At 41.4% G+C, this 12,570-nt stretch overlaps 1 protein-coding gene across 10 annotated transcripts in view; it reads right to left on the bottom strand.

Moving 5' to 3' along the window:
* Positions 1-12,570, bottom strand: part of PTPN13 (protein tyrosine phosphatase non-receptor type 13) — a 188,126-nt gene that overhangs the window by 19,346 nt on the left and 156,210 nt on the right. For 9 of the 10 annotated variants that reach the window (XM_048847084.2, XM_048847086.2, XM_048847089.2 and 6 more), the window contains 9 exons: positions 11,321-11,535; positions 11,133-11,231; positions 9,187-9,551; positions 8,634-8,820; positions 6,053-6,211; positions 4,805-4,976; positions 4,474-4,684; positions 2,773-2,843; positions 533-594 (listed from right to left, as the gene is read on the bottom strand). In XM_048847084.2, the coding sequence (XP_048703041.2) occupies positions 533-594; positions 2,773-2,843; positions 4,474-4,684; positions 4,805-4,976; positions 6,053-6,211; positions 8,634-8,820; positions 9,187-9,551; positions 11,133-11,231; positions 11,321-11,535 (1,541 nt within the window). The remainder of the gene's footprint in view (positions 1-532; positions 595-2,772; positions 2,844-4,473; positions 4,685-4,804; positions 4,977-6,052; positions 6,212-8,633; positions 8,821-9,186; positions 9,552-11,132; positions 11,232-11,320; positions 11,536-12,570) is intronic. The other variant, XM_075127500.1, reaches the window with a different exon arrangement.

The raw sequence follows: 12,570 nt of genomic DNA, 5'->3' as shown, positions 1-12,570 counted from the left end.
GACAAAGCCTAAGAAATAATTGTGAAGGATAGAATACTTTGCATTTATATTGTGTTCTCCATCCAACACTCTCAAACATTAATGATCTTAGCTTCACATCACTTGTACCTCTGTGAGGGAGGTGAGCATTACCTCCATTTCTCAGAAGAGAAAATGGAAGCAGAGAGAGATTAAATTACTTGGCCAATGTAACACACAAGCATTGTGAGGGGCTAGGAACAGAATCCAGATTTCTGAGTTACAGCCCTGTGCCTTGGCCACAAGACCAGTCTTCTTTCCTTAAATGCAGTTCTGGGCATTGGAAAAATAATTCCAAAAGCTTATGCACTTATTGATTCAGATCAAGTGACAGCGCTGTAACTGCACAGTTTAAGATACAGAAATTTTGCCTTAGCTGGGGCTGGGTATTGATTATCTTTTTCTCTAGTTAATGAAAATTCCTACCAATAGGATTACATGCACCTATTTTATCAGAACTGAACAAAGGAATATAAAGCAGCTGTGTTAAATATGGTTGCTTCATTTTATTTACCTTGGTGACATAAACATCAGGTGCTGTTTCTGTTTTGCCATAGTGATCTCCATGGGGATGGCCTAAACAAAAAAGAACAAATTGATAACCTTTTAAATAACAAAACGTTTGTAGTGAGCACATTATGAAAAAAGTATCAGAGGGGTAGCCATGTTAGTCTGTATCCACAAAAACAACGAGGAGTCTGGTGGCACCTTAAAGACTAACAGATTTATTTGGGCATAAGCTTTCATGGGTAGAAAACCTACTTCTTCAGATGCATGGAGTCTCCATGAATCTGAAGAAGTGGGTTTTTTACTCATGAAAGCTTATGTCCAAATTAATGCATCTGAAGAAGTGTTTTTTTTTAAGCTTGTGCCCAAACAAATGTGTTAGTCTTTAAGGTGCCACCAGACTCTTCATTAAAAGAAAAGGAGTACTTGTAGCACCTTAGAGACTAACCAATTTATTTGAGCATGAGCTTTCGTGAGCTACAGCTCACTTCATCAGATGTATACCGTGGAAACTGCAGCAGACCAGTGGGGTGGGAGGAGGTATTGTTTCATGATCTCTGTGTGTATATAAAGTCTGCTGCAGTTTCCACGGTATACATCTGATGAAGTGAGCTGTAGCTCACGAAAGCTCATGCTCAAATAAATTGGTTAGTCTCTAAGGTGCTACAAGTACTCCTTTTCTTTTTGCGAATACAGACTAACACGGCTGTTACTCTGAGACTCTTCATTGTTATTATGAAAAAAAGTTGTTTGGCAGTAAATAAAAATATTTATCATTTGTTATGAAATGTAATATACTTCCTTCTGCTGACAGTTATTAAAAAGAATAACTGAACCTAACTGAATGGTGGAATAGTGGGGTACTTAACTACACTCATATCTGAATGACAGCATTTTAAAATAGCATTATGTTTGCAGAGTTAGGAGAAATAAGAGACCATAATGGTATAATAAATAACCGAGTCTCCAAAACGACCACTGTTGATAAATAGTAATACCAATACAATATGAATTATATGGCACCAGGTGCAAATGTGTCACTTTAGAGGAATATTGTAAAGCTCCCACCTCCAAAGGTTTAAAATCTAAGGGCACGTCCCTGCAAACACGTATCTCTGGATGTAGTGTATACCCAAGTCAATGAGACTGCTCGTAGTAGTGTTTTCAGGACCAAGCTCTAAAGAGACAATGTCTAGATAAGAGATGGGGGATATGAAACAACAAAAATCTAGTGCAAGATATTAACCTCTCCTTTCTCTTTAATTGGTCATTTATTAACAGTGATGTAACCTCATGTTCAGGGCGACTCTAAACCTCTGACTGCCAGAAGCTAGGGTGGATCACTCCAACTGCCCTGTTCTATAGATTCCCCCTGAAGCTCTGTTATGGGACAATGTTGGAGAGTGGATACAAGGCTCGATGGACCATTGGTCTGACCCAGTCGGACAATTCCTGTGTCACACTACTAGAGTAACACTTTGCAGCTACAGCAGCTCCAAACACACTTTGAGAAGCAAATGATAATACTGTGGAAAGTGTTATTTGACCATTACAAAACTTAATATCACACTGTACTTTTTTCAGTGGGTATAAGAGCTGTGTTCTGATCCATTGCCTGATTAAAAGATCTGCATCAAATTGTGTGCGCATTCTGAGCTGATTTATGAATAACAGAAATAGTTATCTTGTGTGAAACATAGTAAGAAGATTTCGAGTATAATTCTTTGAGTAAACAAAGTGTTCAGGTATTATTAGAATTTGCCCATCAATTAAATGGAGATCTTTGGTAGCCCAGAAGACTATACAAAACCTATCAAAGATATGAAATTAAAAAAACAAGACTAACAAAGGAATAAGGGAGAGCAGAAACTGATTCAACTTTCCTCCATAGGCAAAGTGATATGTAAACAATACCACTGGAAGCACCAAATTAGTTGTGTTGTATGTAACAATGCCTATATATCACCTAATCCAAGAATTTTCTAAAGCTGAGTACAGAACACTCCATTATGTTTAAATGGTTCTATTCTATTTCTCAGAATCTGTGACATTCTGTATTGTCTCTTATCCATGTCCTTATGCAAAGTGGCTTCTTAAATTTGTTGCAGAAGTTTGGCAAACCTTATTTAAAAGAATACCATGTATCCTGTTTCTGACAGGCTTTTGTAGGCAAAAGATAGATATCACACTTTGGTTGTCATTGATAGAAAGCAACTCATTTGCAGTAGGTAACTAAGAGATCCTTACCATTAGCTTTCATTAACTTTGGACTTGAGCTAACAGAGCCCCTGGACTTTGGAACCAATGGGTGACCATCTCTGCGATAAGAAGAAATACACTATATTTTTGATTTGTGAAAAGGAACCATACGTAAGTATCTATATAAGGGCAATTTCTTGTTGACTATTGTGCTTGACATAGTTAAGGCCTATTTTCCTTGGACAGATTTGGAATAAGGTACCAAGAATATTCAATATCCCAATAATAGAAAGGTATTCACCAGATAATATCCTCGTTCATATCTACTTTCAGAAGAAGGAGAAAACTTCACCCGGCTAGGATTTCACCCCAGACTCATGTAGACAGGTGCAATCTAGTGGCCTCAGTCTAGGGCCTAAACCTGAGAACTCCTCAGTCCCTGCAGCACTTCAGAAAATCAAGCTTTCGGTGCCTGAAAGTTAGGCGCACAAAAGTAGTGGAAACTTGGTAATTCCTCTGCCTCAGTTGCACCATCTATAAAATAGGGATACCAATACCTATATAGCTACCTCTTTACAGGATTATTGCAAGGATTAAATTATTGCTAGTAAAGAGTTTTGAAATTAAAGGGTCAAGGATGCAGCCGCTCTGTGCCAACCTGGTAGCATAATCTGAACCTACAGCCAGGTTTGCTGTGCCAGGGAGGATTGCTCCAGCACATACATGAACCTAAGGAGGCACAGAGCCAATGTGTGATCTCTTACACCACTCCCCCTCCCTGCTTCTGATGTAGTACGAGAAAGGTGTGGCTGGAGCACCCCTGAACTAGGTCAATCTTCATCTGCAATTTCCGTACTCTGTGGGTATCTCTACACTGCAGCTGGGAGTGAGCCTAACAACCCAGGTAGACCGACTTGTGCTAGCAGGGCTTGAATTAGTGCATTACAAATAGCAGTGTGGATGTGGTGGCTCGGGCTTTCAAGCCCACCAGACCCCCCTAGGCTTGAGAATCTGAGATCCAGCCCAAGATGCAGCTATTTTTAACACGCCAGCTTGAGCCGTGCTAGAGCAAGTCTGTCTATCTGGGCTGAGAGGCTCACTCCAGTTGGTACAACCTTGGGGGAAAAAAAAAAGAAAAATGTTGACAAATTTGACAACTCTTTCCAAAACAATTAGGTTTTTTTTTAAAGGGCACTTTGATCCACTTAACTTATTACTAAGGCTAAGATTTTGTCACAGTTATTTTTAGTAAAAGTCACGGACAGGTCACAGGCCATAAATAAAAATTCACGGAAGCCTGTGATCTATCCGTGACTTTTACTAAAAATAACTGTGACAAAATGGGGAGTGGGGGATCACAGCGGATTCTGTGACTTCCATGACCTCTGTGACATAATCGTAGCCTTACTTATTACATACTTGTCCTACCCTGCTTATTACATAGATGTCCACACACAAGATGTGCATATATCAAATTTAGTCTGAGAATGCCTCTTATGGCGCAGTCTGCAGCTGGACAATTTTAGCCTCACTATGAGCCCAATCTGATGAGATACCGAGCACGCTCAACTCCATTAAGTCAACAGAATTGAGAGGACAGAGCACCCTAAAGGATCAGGCCTTTAAAAAAATAGCTGCCATTATCACTCCAATTGGTTAGCTATTGTGCCAGGAAAATGCAGTTAAGTGGACATGGCTACAACTATGTCAGTTAAAAATCACATGCAGGAATTAGCTTCCACAGGATACCTTGTCGCTTTCAGCACCACTTTAGGAAGTGACATTTCCAGGGCTCTTTTGGCTTCTTTCAGAGTCATTCCCTGTGTGCTGACTCCATTAATATAATGGATGATATCCAACGTACGGAGACTTTCCTCGCTAGCAGCAACTGACCTTGGCTTTATATCACTAATATACACCACCTGATAAAGGCTGTCATGACCTCCTGATATAGACAGACCTGTGCAGAAGAAAAAAAATCCTCAATCTTTTCTTTTACTAGTCAAGTGTGATTTTTACAATGGGACATTGAAGAAAGGCATTGCACACAAGGGCAAACGGCCATACAATTTTATATTACCCAGCTCTTCTTTATGGCATGATAATGTAATATCAGGCAGCAAATGAGGCAACACTGGAATCTTTGGTAACTCCAGAACACGTCCAACCACCAATCTGACAGTCTTTGGCGCAGCTCGAAGAAAACTGACTGCATCTGTGTGACCCATGTTAGTGACATCCATGTCATTAACCTGAAAAGAGAACAGCAACAGAAAAATCCTCATTATGGTTACAATTAAGACAGCCAATGATACTAAGAAAATTCAGCTGAAGTCCCTGTTATTTGTATTTCATATTAAATGACAAAATATAAATGTTATCAATGACAGCAACTGCAATCTATGAGGTTATCCATTTCCACGAACAAACACATTTAATGGAAAATGGTAGAAGAAACAAATCCTGAACTAGCAATGTCAAAATAGTAAATATATTACAAAAAAGGTTTAATATATACCAGTTTCCATAAAATGGAAGAATAAGCTTTTAGCAAGCCACGGCCTGAAAGCCAGACTCAGTCCCTAATCCACACTGGTTTATGATTTTATTCCTTACCTAAGGTTAAACGTTATTCCACAGGATTTAATTCCCCGATCTAGCAAAGACTGGCACGCATGCTAAACTCTATGTACTGTACTATGAGTGGTCTCATTGATTTTAGTGGAATTACGAACTGCACGTGGAAGTCTTTGTAGGATGGGGGCCTAAGAACGTAATTAAGCACATTCTTGTTCCACGACACCTTATAATGTTAGCATTTGCTTCAGTGTATTAATAGACTTTTTTATGTTCTGTTTACTGGAAGGAGCGTCACACAAGAAAATTTATCCAAGATTACCTGAACAGTTCTTCTCTGAGACTAGATGATCATGATGGTCCCTTCTGACCTTAAATTCCATGAGTATTTTGAAAGGAACCCCTAACTGTAACCTAAAAGATCGTATATACTGAGCCCAACCCTATCTATTATTTTGCTGTCTGGAAGAATTACACAGATGTTAACAGCAAAAGGTTTAGCGAACATTTGTCAGTCATGTTCCATGTGTTTTATTTTATACTTATATTTAAGTTGGTTCAACAACTGTTATATTATGAATTTCAATACATGCATTTAGTTGTCAGCTTCTCATCCACACATTTGACTCCGCACACTACAGGATCCAGAATTCTTATTTTTCTGGTCCAAGGTTAGTTTGTTTCCTCTCTATTATCACACAGATCCCTTAATCTTGAGTTGGGTTTCACTATGAAATTCTACTCATCTCACCTTGATAAGCCGGTCTCCTGGTCGTAGCCTCCCATCACTTTTGGCAGGATCCTGAACAACGTCATGAATGTAACAACCAATGTTATCATTGCCTTTGGTCACTGTAAAGCCCAGGCTTCCTTTTTCTGATTTAGTCATGGTAACATGGAGTTCCACTTCCTATGGGAAAAACAGTGTTTTAAATAAACAGTGGTCTAGAATGTGGATAAATAGCGTATCCTCTATGAAACGTAGGGTCATCTGAATGAGCTGCTTTGATTAAGATTATTTAAGACAACACACTTCATTAATCAATTTACTTAAATCAAATATAGGTTCTAATCCTGCAAACACATCTGTACTGAGGCTTATGTATTGAAATCAATGGGACTACTTATGCGCATAAAGTTAAGCATGGGCATAACGTCTTTTTTGCAGGATCAGGGCCATACTGAGTACATCAGGGATGGACAATCATTTTTGCGGTGGGGGGGGGGGGGGACTCCACGCATTTTGGTAAGTCGTCACGGGCCACACATTTCTACTATATTAATGGAGGGGGTATGGGATCTGGGAGGGAGTTTGGGTGCAGGGGATTGGGGTGCAGGAGGGGGTGTGAGGTGCAGACTCTGGCCACGAGGCACTTACCACAGGTGGCTCCTGGCCAACGGTGCAGCAGGGCTCAAGCATGCTGCCTGCATGCCATGGCCCCACGCCGCTCCCAGAAGCGGCTGCGGCTGGCACGTCTCTGTGTGCCCCTTGGGGAGGAGGGAGGCAGTTGGTCTCCGTACGCTGCCCACACCCACAAGCACCACCCCCACAGCTCACATTGACTGGTTTCTGGGGGCGCGCAGAAACATGGTAGCAGCAGCCAGGCGCTTCTGGGAGTGGCGTGGGGCCATGGCAGGCATGCAGCCTGCCTGAGCGTCCCACTGCGCCACGGGACTTTTAGCAACCCGGAGATCGCAAGGGGGCAGCCAAAGAGCCTGGTGGGCCGGACAGAAATGTTAGATGGGCTGTATTTTGCCCACCGCTGGAGTACATCAACTAGAATAAAACTGGGCACGAGAGGTGAAGATGCTCTCCTACAAAAGGATAAAATGTCAGGTTTCCGTTACTAAACTGGAGTACTGTATTGTACATCTTGCTATTACACACATGCATGCCTTTTATATTATACATTTGTAATTTACATGCATTTTATATTCTCTGTTTAGGATTGTGCTTTACTTGCACAGAAATTAACAGAACAACAAGAAGAAGAAAGGATCAAAAGAAGAGATTAATAGTGTGATGATGAATTTAGCATTGATTTTTAACCCTAGAGAATTGCACTGATAGGCTTGTCTAAATGGTGCAGCAATACGTGGAAAAGGAATGTGATTTCTAAGGTGCACCAATGTTTTGTGCACCAACTGGCCCACGTAGACTCTGCTAGCACACAGTAAAAGTTTCCTACTGTCCGTTAACATAGTACTGTTTATGTGAATATGCACGAGGGAACTTCTGATGTGTGCTAGAGGGGTCCCAGCATGCTTTAGAAATCACTCTCCCCCCACCCCGGTAACATGCTTGTGTAGGATATCCCTTTGTAATGGACAGTGCTCTGGGTTGCAGAGAGAAAGACCTGTCTCTATTTTCAGCACTGTTTTTCACTCTGTGAATTGACAGGGAGCGAGAGATGGAGGTCTTTGTGCTGCACAATAGCGTACTCTGGGATATGAGGCAGCGATGTCAGAAGGTTCTCAGAAAAGTTTGATGCATTGCCTCTGTGGCCAAAAGATGTGTATCTGGGGGACAGACAGATGTAAAAGCAGAGGAAATGAATGGGATTACAAGGGCTCCAACCAGTCCGAGGGTAACAATGGGGAAAAATATATTGACAAGTAAGAAACTTAGCTTCAGAACATCATCACTACATAAAAAGAAAAGGAGTACTTGTGGCACCTTAGAAACTAACAAATTTATTTGAGCATAAGCTTTCGTGAGCTACAGCTCACTTCATCGGATGCAATTTGTTAGTCTCTAAGGTGCCACAAGTACTCCTTTTCTTTTTGCGAATACAGACTAACACGGCTGCTACTCTGAAACCCGTCCCTACATAGTTACACACAGTGCCAAATCTTCAAAATATGGATTCAAACTGTACCTAAGAAATGTGTGCGCCTATCCATAATATCCACAGGGCAATGGAGCATTTAACTACCCAAATTGTATGTATGCACAGGCAGTTATACAATCTGCACAGTTTTAGAGTCTGATTTGAAAAAAAACAACAACCCTGTTTTTTATTTAAAAGAGTAAGTAAAACATTTGAATCTCTCAAGTGCCTCATCTATAACACATCTAGGAACACTGTCTTAACAATGATGCCATTCCTATTGTCACAAATGGCCGGGCCACCTTCTATAAGTAGATTGTATAAGTGCCTTTTGCAAAACACATCCTCAGTTAACTATACATTTAAATTAGGGTAATTGTTTTAAGTAAATATAAATAGGATGCATTTTGTTACGGTCAAAACCATGGCTAAATAAAACCCCAAGAGGCACAATCTTTAACACATTTATGGCACAGAGAGAGAGAGAGAGAAAGTAATTACTGGTTCATATTCATCAGCATGTTTCTCAAATTGGTTGAGCAGTGATGTTATTTTCTCTCTTTGTGGAACTAGCTCAGAGGTGGTACTGATGTAGGCATCATCCATTAAACCAGGGGTAGCAATCTCGGTAATAGTTCTACAACTTGGTATTGGTGGCAAGTCCAGTGGTAGAGGAGACGGAGGATTACTATGAGAAGACAGGGAAACAAGAGTTTGAATGGTTTATAATATTTGAGGCAGACTGTGTTGCTTACATGATTAGAGCTCTGCAAAGACACCATGCTTCACTTCACAGGTATTCATGTGTGACCTCTGATATTTCTGCAAACATTTACAAACTTGATACAGAGGTCAAATTATACCATCCCTCACTGCCAAATCAACACAAGTCTTTGTCCCGATAAAATCTAGTCGTTTTCACACCAAAGTCTTGAATTTTTATTAGTAAGCCTTATCATCCATTTTTGCAGACAAATTCCACCCTTTTGACTGTTCCAGGCTTGCAAAATCTGAGTATTTATTTTTGCAAAATAAGTAATATTTACAATCATACCTGTCCTCAAACTCTGGCTTGCAGGGAGTCTCATGAGCAGAGTAGTAGATGGTACGAATTGCTTCTTCCTGGCTACAAGGATTTTCATACTGAGTGTGTGCTGGAGCCATCATTTTGTCTAGAGTTTGGTACAGCGCAGAATTCCATCCAGGGCTTGCTATCTGTGTTGGGGTCACCACTACCTCTTCTTCACCACTCCCACTGCTGTCACTGTAGCTGTCTCTCCTAGAAGGGGATTTTAGTCGCTTCTTGCTCTTATCGGTCACTTCATTTTCATCTGAGCTGTCACCTTGATCTCCCTTTGACGCACCAGAAGTTTCTGTGCTAATGTCTGGAAATATTTGTTGTGGGGAATGTATGGGAGTCTGCAACAAATGTAGAAAGAATGAGGAGTACTTGTGGCACCTTAGACACTAAAAAATATATTTGAGCATAAGCTTTCGTGGGCTAAAGCTTAAAGCTTCATCAGATGCATGAAGTGGACATCTGTTAATCAACAAATGTGATGTTTAAGAAATCAGACTCTGGCTATAATGGTCATTTATTCATTTTAGGTTTGGCAGAAATGTGTAAAGAATGCAGAAATAATCAAACACGTTTAATCAAAGGTTAATTGTATTTACTTCAGAAGTCAGCACAGTGGACCAAACTCAGCCCTGGTATAAACTCCACAGAGTTCAGAGTGAATTTAACTTATTTTCAGTAACACAACATGTATGTAATTTTCAAACCTGTGTATCTAGGCAATTTCAAAAGCACTAATTAAAATGGGAGTTGCGGGTGCTCAGCTCTCTAAGAAACTGAAACTGCCAGGAGGCACTGAGAGGCAGATCCTCAGCTAGAATAGATGGTCAATGACAATTTACACCAGCTGAGGATCTGTCCCCGAAAGTTTAAACATTTGGCTCCAGTACCATTTCCCAAAAAACTGTGTAATCACACTCCCATAAACATGATGTACCAATCAATGATGGGTTTCAGAGGAACAGCCGTGTTAGTCTGTATTCGCAAAAAGAAAAGGAGTACTTGTGGCACCTTAGAGACTAACCAATTTATTTGAGCATGAGCTTTCGATGAGTATGGAAGCTTTGACAGTTCCATTTATTCATCCCATGGGAAACCTGTAAGTTCACGTACTCACCCACCCCGAACACCATCAACCGCTTTTCGTTACTTTAATTTTCTCCTTTGTTCCTCTTGCCCTTTGTTCAGATTTGTATTGAGATGTCCACACACAGGATACAAATCTGTTTCTATTGTCATGTAAGAACAGTTTTTATCTGGTAAACAACAATAAAGTGACTTGATTTGAAGACTTCTTCCCAATAATTTTTTAAATTGTTCTTTATTACTGAAAGCTACTCTACTAATGTGGACTCCTCCATCATGGAGTACCGATTTTTTTCTGCTGCAGTATATACAGTCTAGTTTCCATCGACACTAAAATATTCTAAAATGGCATTGTGCTCTTTGGACTGATTTGATAGAGCCCTTTTACAAATCCTCTTTGGGATCATGTATTTTAACTCAGAAAACAGGGCTGAGTTTTTTCCAGCTTGATGTACAGCAAAACTAAACTATAAATACTTGTTGTTATTAAATGGCAGTTTCATGACTAATTCACCACACATCTCACCGAAAATGTAACCCTCGGTGAAGCCAACTTAAAACTAACAATCAACATTTCCAAGGAAAGTGTAGTTATAGTATTTTAAGCCATTTAGGAGCCTTTTGAATAAAAAAATGTACTATTGTAAATGTACAAGAGCCTTGTATTTTTTCTTATTTTTATGAAATAGGCTGTGTTTCTATCTTGTGGCTTAACACAGCAAACACATTGGTATGATCCTGTATTCCCCTGCCACCTCTCTTCATTTTTCATTTACGCGTGCAACCAATGTATTCTGAATAAGCAAAACTTAATGATCATATGCCATAGGCCTTACCAACAGAGAAGGATCAATTTCTGGTAGTATACCAGGTGGTGGCCTGCAAAGGAGGAGAGAGACTTCTGGGGATGTTCCTCTGAGTGCTGAGATGACCTCCTATAGGTACAGTTGATTTTGTATTAGACACAGGTCCCACTTGTAAGATATCTACTACTGACAAGTAAGGCTATAGAGAGAACTCTAACCTGCTGGGATAGTCCTTTCAACGAAGCCCCGTTCACTTTCAGGATGACATCCCCCACTTCAATCTGCCCGCTTTCAGCTGCAGGCTGCCCAGGGAAGAGCTTTTTAACCCTCACTATGCTTGAGCCCAATTGCTCCAGAGTAAGGTTGTCTTCACGACAAAAACTGAACCCCAGGCCCGAGCTGTTCTTCAGCAACTTTACCTCAAATGTGTTGTCTGGAAAATAAACAGAAATAATAGACTACTCTCTTTTCCTACAGTACCCTCTCCATGAAGGCTGCTTATTCAGCAATAACAATCAGACTGCATCCCACCAACAATCACACTAATAGTTTGGGGTAGGGGGTTACCGTGTGTAAAAGTTTTGTAAGGAATCCCTGTGTATGATCGGTTTAGACAAAACATGCCATAATTATTCATGGTTTCTTTCCCTGCTGTTCTTCTCTTGGAAATGTCCACACTGCTGTATGTTATCCCCAAAACAGTAGTACCTGGGAGAAGCTCAGAGGACATTCAGGAAGGATGTAAGGGCATTATGCTGTAGAAATAATTGAGAAGTATAGAGGAGGAGGAACATTCTGGAGGTTGGCCATAATTAAGACTACGATTTAATGACAGATATTTTTAGTAAAAGTCATGGACAGGTCACAGGCAAGAAACAAAAAATCATGGGCCCGTGACCTGTCCATGACTTATACCATAAATACCCCTAATTAAATCTTGGGGTGGGGGTGCAGCGGCGGAGAGGGGAGCCCTGGGGGGGCCCGCGGCGCCAGCTGCTGCGGGGGAGAGGAAGCCCCGGGGGCCCGCTGCCGTGGGGGAGCCCTGGGGTACCAGTGGCTGCTCAGGCCACTGGGGGCCAGCCACTGATCCGGCTGCTCTGGGACCACTGCTGAGAGTCGCTGAGCTATGGTTGCTCCTGCTGCCCCCGGGACTGCTGCTCAGGCAGTCCCCAGGGCCAGCCGCATCAGCAGCTGCTTGGCGCCTCCAGAGCAGTGGCTGGGGCTGCTCCTGCAGCACTGGTATGACTGGCTGCAGGGCCGCCCAAGTGGCTGGCTGTGGAACCGCTCCAGCAGTGGCCGGCGTGGCTATCCCTAGGGCCGCCTGAGCAAGATTCAATCAGGGCCCAGGGCCCACTGGCTGCTTCATAAGTCACGGAGGTCACAGGAAGTCATGGAATCTGTGTTAAACACGGAGCCCTAGCCATGATCTATTACAGGAAGTAATGCCCTTCGTTTCAAAGGTGACCAC

Source organism: Caretta caretta, chromosome 4 (genome assembly GCF_965140235.1).
Source record: "Caretta caretta isolate rCarCar2 chromosome 4, rCarCar1.hap1, whole genome shotgun sequence".
Classification (NCBI taxonomy): Eukaryota; Metazoa; Chordata; order Testudines; family Cheloniidae; genus Caretta; species Caretta caretta.
The sequence above is the reverse complement of the archived record's forward strand: the minus strand, read 5'-3'. Positions and strand labels throughout refer to the sequence as shown.